Source organism: Protomyctophum parallelum (genome assembly GCF_964188405.1).
Source record: "Protomyctophum parallelum genome assembly, chromosome: 2".
Lineage (NCBI taxonomy): Eukaryota > Metazoa > Chordata > Actinopteri > Myctophiformes > Myctophidae > Protomyctophum > Protomyctophum parallelum.
Genome location: NC_139699.1, coordinates 54,420,616 through 54,431,582, shown reverse-complemented (window position 1 = coordinate 54,431,582; position 10,967 = coordinate 54,420,616). Strand labels below are relative to the sequence as shown.

At 42.0% G+C, this 10,967-nt stretch overlaps 1 protein-coding gene across 1 annotated transcript in view; it reads left to right on the top strand.

The window, feature by feature from the left end:
* The window catches only part of onecut1 (one cut homeobox 1), a gene marked incomplete at both ends in the record, with an annotated part of 11,235 nt that extends 746 nt beyond the window's left edge, over positions 1-10,489 (top strand). The window contains 2 exons of the mRNA XM_083759116.1: positions 1-443; positions 10,191-10,489. The exon at positions 1-443 is cut by the window's left edge and continues 746 nt beyond it. Of these exons, the coding sequence (XP_083615242.1) occupies positions 1-443; positions 10,191-10,489 (742 nt within the window). The remainder of the gene's footprint in view (positions 444-10,190) is intronic.
* Positions 10,490-10,967: the final 478 nt, after the last annotated feature.

The window sequence follows — 10,967 nt, the reverse complement described above, 5'->3', positions numbered from 1 at the left end:
GGGCATGGTGCAGCTCAACGGCCTCCACCACCACCACCATCACCACCCGCACGCCGCCGCCGCGCACCTGGGCGCCGTGCAAGGGGTCCACGGGGGGCAGCAGGGCCTCGGGAGCGGCGGCCGGGAACAGGCGTCGGGACCCGGGCAACAAGGAGGGGGCGTCGGCGGGGGCGGAGGTGGTGGCCTTTCCTCCGGGGGGCAGATGGAGGAGGTGAACACCAAAGAGGTGGCGCAGAGGATCACCACGGAGCTGAAGCGCTACAGCATCCCGCAGGCCATCTTCGCTCAGCGGGTCCTGTGTCGCTCGCAGGGCACGCTCTCCGACCTGCTGCGGAACCCCAAGCCCTGGTCCAAGCTCAAGTCCGGCCGGGAGACGTTCCGACGCATGTGGAAGTGGCTGCAGGAGCCTGAGTTCCAGCGCATGAGTGCGCTCAGGCTCGCAGGTGAGCGAAGCCTCGGTAATGCACCGTTTTATAAATTATTTCCATCTTTTTTTGTATGTCTTCTTCAGTGCCCTGTTGTTGTTGTTGTTGTTGTTGTTAACTTGTTGTTGTGTTTGCTCTTTTGTCCCTGGTTCATTTGTGATTATGATGCTGCTGATATCAATAGCTTTTATTGGCCGCGGTTCCATGCGGGCACCCACTCTGAGAACTGGCCGATACAATCTATTCATATAAATAGGAATACTGATGGGCCTGTATAGTCTTTAATGTCTGTCTGTCATCGACACTGACTTAGCTTTTGTGAAACAACTTGTGCTCATCATGTCATTTTACCTCAAAATATCGACCGCGCGGGACTGTGTGCGTAAGTTGATCCCTCGGCCAGCAGGGATCGTTAGGAATGGGTGTTTATTTTGGTGTCGATGGATCTGATCAGCTTTTTAATGTCGCGCCCTCGTTGTAAACAGAGAGAGGGGGGGGGGGGGGGGTAACAACATCGTGTGTGTGTGTGTGTGTGTGTGTGTGTGTGTGTGTGTGTGTGTGTGTGTGTGTGTGTGTGTGTGTGTGTGTGTGTGTGTGTGTGTGTGTGTGTGTGTGTGTGAAAAAGTCATTTCAAATGTCAAGTAGGCTGGTCATGTAATCACTCATCATTTGCTGAGAGCTCAGGCCTGTCTGCATGTGCCATATAGCCTATTTTGGATAAATCATTGGCATTTGCGCCGAGATCAATTCGATTTGGCGTATAATAATAATACATCGATAGGCCTATCCTACGACTAGAATGTAATGTAATAATAGATTAGAATTACTGTAGCAAGGGGGTCCAATGGAATAGTATAGAATAATACGGATTTTGAAATAAAAACATAATTGTGATGCCGACCGTGTCCTTGTGCTAAACGTGGGAATAGAAGTCGACGGGCCCCGGCCATGCAGCGTCTGTCCAATTAACTGATATAGGCCACTATTAATTTGTCCCTGAGGTGCACGTGAGTCAATCAGAGCGCCAACAAGGGCCAATCCGTTCGACCACACTCACCCACCGCGGGGTTCAAAGATTATAGCCTGTTTTCCTTCTTTTTTTTGTCCTCCTCCAATCAATGTCTTAACTCGTGAAAAAGTGAGGCCGCGTGGAAAGTGTGTGTAATCTCGATTGATTATTTTTCTGCATGTTTTCCCCCATCTGCTGTGCCGTGTGTGTGTGTGTGTGTGTGTGTGTGTGTGTGTGTGTGTGTGTGTGTGTGTGTGTGTGTGTGTGTGTGTGTGTGTGTGTGTGTGTGTGTGTGTGTGAGAGAGAGAGAGAGAGAGAGAGAGAGAGTGAGATAAAGACAAATCCGTTTTAGACTAATACAGATTATGCGACTGAGACGAGTTTGAAAAAAATGTTAGCATTATATGCATGTTATTATCGCCACAGTGAGTGTGTCGTCGCATTGCCGTTAGATTGAGTTTTGATCAATCAATGTGAAATGCTATTTTTGAATTATGTTTTCATTGTCAGCCACTATTAAAAATAGGCCCCAAACGTTGCCCACCCAAGACCGACGGAAATTGCATGTATCCATCCTGTATTATCATATTGTATTTACTTTGTCATTATTTGGTCAGAAATAGGCCAAAGAGGGACGAGATATTCAAAATAGAAATATTCAAACACTGATTTTTGTTGGAATTTGTCATGAATAATTTAGACAGGAGGGGGAGGGTGGAATTTACAGTTAAAATCTAAATTAATATAAAAAACGGAGTGAGCGCCATTTTATCGACCCGTTGCCTCCTTGGTGAACTAGATATGTGATCGCCTGCTGAAGTAGAAGTGATATACCTATTGATTTTAGGCCTCTGAAATTAATCTTAGGCCATCTCAACTTTTCCCACGTATTCAATTACCTAGCTTATGGGAATATGAAAGAAAATTGCATTTTTCACATGGTAATAGAATAGGAATATAGAATAGGAGAGTATTTTTAAATAGACACAATAGCTTAGTCAAGGCAGGTGATTCAAGCCAGGAATAAAACGCATGTATATTTCGATTCTCCAACAATACAATTGAAGAAATATAATGTTAAATTATACATAACTTAATTTCAAGTAAACAACAAAAACACATGGCTTATTTCATGGCCTATATGAAAATATGAAATCTACATACATGGTAAATATATTTATATATATATATAAAAATAAAAAAAACACACACACACACACACACACACACACACACACACATGCTGACATGCATGTGTTCTTCTTTGCTCTGTGAGACTGAGATTATGAAACCATGAGAGAAGCGTGCATCATGCTTGCATGCTATCTGTGCGTTTGTAATGATTAGCAGGGAGCAGCAGAGAGAGAGCTCTGTCCCCTGTGTGTGTGTGTGTGTGTGTGTGTGTGTGTGTGTGTGTGTGTGTGTGTGTGTGTGTGTGTGTGTGTGTGTGTGTGTGTGTTGTGTGTGTGTGTGTGTGTGTGTGTGTGTGTGATTAGGTTAGGCTGATAAGAAGGCTGTTGTTGTTTCACTGATCCTGGGAAACACTGGGTTGGCATAGTGCATGCTGGACAGTAAACTATAAATGCATTTAGCACAGTATTATAGTCTTGTACATTTTTCGAAATTTCAAATATATATTTGAAATAGAAATATAGCCTATAAGTTATAACTTCACTATACATTTCTAGAAGGGACTCCTGGGAACCAAACTTACAATATAGAATCAACCATTTAAGCTCGAGAGAAAATAGCAGATCTACAATCTCACACTGTTGCATGCACTGATATTAAAGAGAACATGTATAATCTTTTGAATATAATTATAATAGATTATAGGCTATTTTCTTATAAGTCGTCTCTGTCGGGTGGAAACCTCATATGTCCATAAACTGTTACTTTTCAAATAAATAAATTGCAAATCTACGCTCAAAACGTGCATTCGAGCTTGTGGATCTATACTTTTGATACTTTTGTGTGACACAGTGTATATGATCAAGTCGTTAATTTTCGAAGAAACAAGCAAAGTTAGAATATGGAGATACGAGGTATTGCTGCCCGACAACAAGGATATAGACTACTATGTCCACCACTGGCTACCTGTACCTGTATATGTGCAGCCTGGCAGGCAGACAGTGCAGCGTTGCCATGTCTGTTTATTAGAAGCAACTTTAGGCTTGTTTTTCTGTAAAGTAGCTTGTACAATATTTGTCCTTTAAACCAGGGTTTCATTTTCTAGACAACGACCCCCAAATTAGATAGATAGATAGATCTTTATTGTCATTGTAACGAGTACAACGAAATTAATAGTGCCAACAGATCAGTGCATCATTATATATATCTGTCTGTGGGCCCCCCCATACAAAATGTGTGTTTAAATGTAAAAACAAATATTCAAAATGTTCAAAATGTCTTCCAAGGTTATTATTTTGTAAATAGAAGATCTACAAGCTCACAACGCATCGCGAAGCGACACATTGCGAGCTTGTAGATCTGCTATTTTCCAATAGCCTAAGTATGTGTATGCACATAACAGCATGAAGGGCGAAGGGCTGGCTTGTTGTGGTTGCTTGTTTCTCTCGCGAAACCTGGCACCGCTGGCTGGCATGTGCAGTGCAGTGGCTCTGTCTTCTGTCTGCGGTGGCCTTCAGACTGATTTATAACGAGCAGCCGACACATGAGTAGAGGAGCCCCTTCTCTCTGTTAATGTTTACCAGCACTGGACACACACACACACACACACACACACACACACACACACACACACACACACACACACACACACACACACACACACACACACACACACGCACGCACGCACGCCCACTCATTTATGGTCATGAGGATATGCCACTGATTGCATTGTATAGCTTGTTTGTATAACCAGGCTATGTATAATAATACTATGTTTGTGTGTGTGTGTGTGTGTGTGTGTGTGTGTGTGTGTGTGTGTGTGTGTGTGTGTGTGTGTGTGTGTGTGTGTGTGTGTGTGTGTGCGTGCGTGCGTGCATGTTTTATCACTGTATTCATGAGTTTCGAATATAGTCATATACATGCCATGTTGGGGACCAACACATGTGGTGTTTCAATTTGTCTGACCGGCATATATAACTAATGTTGTATACGCCAGTCAGACAAATTGAAACACCTGTGTTGGTCCATGCACAACATGGCAGGTGTATAGGACTACACATGAAACTCATGAATATACAGTATGTATACACTTGACATTTGTCCCCATGCATTTACCCCAAATCAATCCTATGCATTTCCAATATAATCACTATAGGCGCAGTGAGCAGCCAGGAGCAGTTAGAGGTTAAGAGTCTTGCTCAGGGACACACATCGACACATTGCTGGCCCGGCCTGGAATCTAACCTGCGACACCCTGCAGGGCCTCTGGCTGCCCAGGCGGGCTCACTGACCACTCAGCTATGGCCACCCACCCCATGTATGTATGTATGGATGCGTGTGTGTGTGTGTGTGTGTGTGTGTGTGTGTGTGTGTGTGTGTGTGTGTGTGTGTGTGTGTGTGTGTGTGTGTGTGTGTGTGTGTGTGTGTGTGTGTGTGTGTGCAATGTTATAATTGTTTTTGCTTTTGGTGTGTGTAACCCAAATTTTGTCCTAACACAAAAATGAAATGCCATTGACAATGAATGGACAATTTTGAGTGTTTGTGTAAACACAAACATTGCGTAACACAAACATTGATGACGAAAGTGAGGACGCAAATTGTAATTGTCCGGAATAAGACGATGTATGGTGATAAGAGCGCCCCTCACTTCGGGTGTGATATATCTTTTTTAATTAATTTGTGTTAGTATAGCCTATAGTATTTGCTTTTTAACAACCATATTTTCATAGCAATTGAGAAATGGTGCCGTTTGAGGTTTTTATTTTTTATTTTATTTAACCACAAGTGCATTGTAGTGTTAATTTATGGATCTGTCTTCAGTGGCTGTATTATTATTATTGCCTGAGGATTTAACAGCAAACTCTGGCCTGCATGAGAGGAGGAATGATGGGCCAGGCTAACAGGTCAAGTGTGTGTGTGCGTGTGCGTGTGCGTGTGTGCGTGTGTGTGTGTGTGTGTGTGTGTGTGTGTGTGTGTGTGTGTGTGTGTCAATCTGTTTTCTAACAGTCCACTGCTGCCCCCAGCTGGTTACTCTTTGAATTGTCTTACTGCGAAACTGTCTTATACTCTATTGTGTAGAATACTGTAGCCGGGGGAAAAAACAGCTGCAGAGCGGTTTGCTATTAAAATCAAATGGATTTATTTTTTAGTAGTCGTCCTTTCGGTAAATGAACAAGCCAAATCCTTCGGCTTATCGTTAAACTGCGTGTGTTGTTGGTTTCAGCACCACGGACAGTGGTCTTTTCATTTACAATTTAGGCATTTGGCAGGCGCTCCTAATCCAGAGTGATTTAAGCAAGACAAAAAACATGGTAATACATCATATACATAAAAGTAGTCATCATTAATCATACATATCAGCTAAGAACCTAACAGTGGAATAACTATGAAACTATGCGTATATACACTAGAGAGTCATGCTATGTCTACATGAAATGCTATGTAAGTTAGGCTAATTTACATATGTCCATAAACTTATGTAGCCTAACTGTTAGGCTACATAAGTTGAGCCTTTGCATCGTCGAGGTTAGGGCAAGTGCCCTTTTACCACTTGAACCCTGTAGTTTCCGAGGCTAATTGAACCCCAACGCCACCTATTCAGCAAATCATTTGGTGAAGGAAACAAAAGCAGACCAAGTACAGAGCCAGCCGTTTCACTAAGTAGGCTATAGAGAGCAGTTCATTTCATAATGAAGCCTGTGTGTACCAAATATCCCTGTCATGTTTCCATAAGCACTTAAACTGAGATGAACCGTGATATATATAGGCCTTATGCCTCCAACACTAAGATGTTATCCAGGACAGGGTATATATACCTCCATTCTTAAGATGTTATCAGATTCAGGACACTGAATTTTAATGTACCCCGTATCTGCAATACAACACATTCTCAACAATGTTACACTCAACTCCCTGACAGTTTGTTTAATTTGACAGATTTATGTTTTCGTAGTTTTTTCCCTTATTGGTGCAGCGTTTTGGACAGTTGGACTTTCATAAATACACATTTTGATTGATTGATTGATTGATTGATTGATTGATTGATTGATTTCATGTTGTGCATAGATTGGCTTGGCAGAATGCACATGCACAGTTTGGTAGACTGATGTTTAGACTATGTTGCTCATTTAACAGTGGTCTTCAAAGAGCTAGGCTAGAGCAGTAAAGGCCTGTTGTGCTAACAGTAAAGTCATCAATGTTCATTTATATTTGAGAATATAGTTTGGTTCCATTTGTATATTCGCAGATATAAAATAGTAGTGGTGGTACCACCGTGGTACCACCACCATGTAAATACTGTTGTATGTTACAAGCAGTGATGGGAAATGTACTCAAATGTTTTACTCCTGAATTCTCCTGAATTAAAAATGTACTTGAGTAAAAGTACAAAAGTATTGGCATCAAAATGTACTTAAAGTAACAAAAGTAAAAGTAGTCATTGTGCAGAATGTCCCCTTTCACAAGTTTTCAAATGTATAAAGATATTTTGAAAATAGCAGATCTACAAGCTCACAATGCGTCACATCGCGAGTCTTCGCGACACATTGTGAGCTTGTAGATCGGCCATTTCCAAATGGCCAAAAATGTATAGGGTTGAAGTGGTTACTGTATGTTTTGTCATAATAATAAAAATCTATAAAGTAACTAGTAACTATATAATAAATAATGTTTTCAAATAATTGTAGTGGAGTAAAAGTACAATATATGACACTGAGATGTAGTGGAGTAGAGGTAAAAGTACTGAAAATTGGAACGACTCCAGGGAAGTAAAAAATTAAATAGAAATGTACACAAGGACAGTACTTGAGTAAATTAAAATTTGTATAAAGAAGACTAACCTGAAGAGTCAGAGCCTGGATAGAGTATGCATGTGTGCATGTGTGCGTGTGTGCGTGCGTGCGTGCGCGTGCGTGCGTGCGTGCATCTGTGTGTGTGTGTGTGCGCGCGTGCGTGCGTGTGGGCGTGCATGCTTGCAAGTCTAGCCAGTGGTCTTGTTGTTTTTGCCAGGGACAAAGAAGATAGCATTTGAAAACATCTAAAGTTCAAGGGCCCTAGTAGGTAGCACAAGGACATCAGGTTCATTATAGGTGCACATCAACAGTGTATCCCAAAATACCTTTTTTTCTTCTTTTTCTCGGATACCGTGTCTGTGTGCATACAATGATCTTGAATTTTAATAACACAAACCCGACAAACCTTATATGTGGGGGGGGGGGGGGGGGGGGGGGGGGGGGTTCCTGGCACAACATACTTGGAAGTCTACAGCCAAATACATTTTAATTTAACATGAAGAATGATTGATAACACTGAGATAGAACGTATGTAGCCAAACCCCACAATGGATGGCAGCTGGAAAGGAGAGGGAAAGTAAAGAAATTACACCTGTGCGAACTGAGCGGTGCAACTACAGTATACTATTGTTATAGTATACTGTGTGTGTGTGTGTGTGTGTGTGTGTGTGTGTGTGTGTGTGGGGGGGGGGGGGGGGGGGGGGGGGGGTCAATGGGTGAGTGCTTAGTGTGAACGGCCCAGCATCTGCAGAGGTCAATAGGTCGCAAGGGGTTAACCGACTCTAAACGGACAGACATAGGCACAGTCAGACGGACACAGGGACACACATGGCCATTTAAAGGAGCAGTGTGTGCACCGCTCAAAAATGTTAATTGGGCGGATCTATAGCTCACAGCGCATTTGTGACATAACCCGATGTGAGCTTGTAGATTGCTTATTTGTGCTCTTGTGCTCTATCAAAATGCAACTCACCAGGATAACCAAGATATTTGCATTGTAAATGAATGTGCACACATTCAGTCAATTGCTCAGTAATACATTTTCTATCACAGTTTCTTTGTTTGCCAAATGGCAATGCTTGTATTGCAATTATGGCTGTAACCAGTCTCTATGTCTATGGAGTATGTTATAATACAATATATAGTACTAGCACATCTGTGTTGCAAGGAGTGGGAAAAACTATATATACAAGGATACTTATATGATTCATGTACATATAAGTTCAGTTCATATTTAACAAGTAGAAAGGCTTCCAGTGCATTATGATTATGGCTGGTTTTGAATGCTATACAATTATGATTATTGTTGGCTTTGAATGCTATTAACTTATGATTATGGCTGGTTTCGAATGATATACCTTTATGGTTATAATGAATGCTCTATGAAACTATGATTATGGCTGGTTTTGAATGCTATACATTTATGATTATGGCTGGTTTTGAATGCTAATAATTTACAATGTACATTTATAGGTCGATATTATACCAAGTACATTACATAAATGTACAACTAGCAAAGTCCTCTACTCATGATTCTTCATACCCAGACAACCGCTTATGTAGAAGCAGTTGTGTTGAACTTTCCTAATTTTAAATAATTTTATTATTTTTAAGAAAGATGGATGGACTAGTTTGTAATATTTTTTTAAAATACGTCACCCTTAAAATGACGTTTGCTATCATTTACTCACCCTATGATGGCTTAATACAATGATAATTGCTTTGTGTCACATATCTTTACAATGAATGAAGAATCCATCAAAAGAGAATTGAAAAAGGAGAGAATTGGAAAGTCAAAATTTAAGAAAGAAAAATCCATTTATAAACTCACAGTGTCATCTCAAGTGTCTTGTATCCAGTCCGTGTATTTAGTATTTCCAACACAGGACTTTTTCCGCAGAAACGTCAAATATGTTAAAACACTTCCGGGTTAAATTGTCTCATGCACCAATGATGCACATGCCTGGAAGGCACATGCATGTGACTTGAGCTCCCGTTGAACCCAACAGGCCTGTTCATTTTCAGCTTAAAAGCGATGTTTTGAAATAGTACCAACTTTACCAAGCATATACTGTATGACTGGATAAAGGACACACACTGTGAGCATTGTTTTGGAGTTCATAAAATGAACAAAGATCCCTATTTTATTCCAATTCTCTCATTTTCAACCGTATTCTCTCCATGTTTGGATTCTTCATTCACAGTAAAGGGATGTGAGTTACAAACACAAATTATTTGAGTATTCAAGCCACCACAGGGTAAGTAAATGAGCCATCTTGGGAGTGAAATATTCTTTTAAAGGGACACTTCACCCTTTTTGCAAAACAATATAATATGTTAATGACGTTTAGAAGATTTAGAACACCTTCCTGGGGGTCTTTATGTGTGTAATATGTGGTTTTAGATAGTTTAGATTTTTAGCATTGAGCCCAGTGTCTCTGATGTCATGGACACTGGGCTCACTTACTTCCTGGACTACATGTTGTCTCAGTAAGACAGCCCTCCCCCTATCCACAAGGAGGAGCAGTGCACCAAAGCATTATGGGAATTGTCGTCCCGGAAGGAAGTTAGCCCAGTGTCGATGACATCAGAGACACTGGGCTCACTGCTAAAATCTAAAATATATAAAACCATATATTACACACACAAAGACCCCCAGGAAACTGTTCTAAATCTTCTGAACATCATTAACATATATTCTTTTGGAAAAATGGTGAAGTGTCCCTTTAAAGCACTGGAAAATGCTACAGCGTGAGCTCTGCTTTTATTTGTAAGTCTGGCTAACTCTCGGTATCTCTCTCCATTTCTCTCTCTGTCCCCATCCCTCCTGTCCAGCGTGCAAGCGCAAGGAACAGGACCACGGCGGCGGGGGGAGGGGCGAACGCGGCGGCCTGTCCAAGAAGCCTCGCCTGGTGTTCACGGACGTGCAGCGGCGGACGCTCCACGCCATCTTCAAGGAGAACAAGCGTCCGTCCAAGGAGCTGCAGATCACCATCGCCCAGCAGCTCGGCCTGGAGCTCACCACGGTCAGCAACTTCTTCATGAACGCGCGGCGCCGGAGCCTCGACAAGTGGCTGGACGACGGGTCCGGCCACCCGGCCAACTCCGGCCCCAACGCCTGTACCAAAGCCTGACGACAGACTGTCAAGTCTGTCTGACTGACTGACTCAACCTCGGTGGAAAAGCTTTAAAACGTAGAGATACTAAAGAGAAACTTAAAAGAGAACCTTGAAGCAACGTTTTGCCCTTAAAACCTGTACTTATACTGATATTTATAGTATCCAAAGATGACGAAAACAAAAACAAAACCAAAGACTTCTTTGAACCTGCTTTAAAATGTTTATTCGGCGACACATTTATGTCTGACAATGCAGCAGAAAACATTTAGATGTCCCTTCCCTATCACTGGTCTCACAGCTTTAACTTCGAACATCCTCCCCCCGATATCAACCTATCATTCGCCGTCCTTATCTTTAATCTGATTGGTTGGTCGGATGACGAGTCTCTGAATGGAGGTTTAATCAGCCTATCATTGGTGTGTCCTGCAGCCGCCCACACAACTTTGACAACAGCCCAGAAGGAGGAGCTCCAGTGGGATTGGCCAATCAGCTT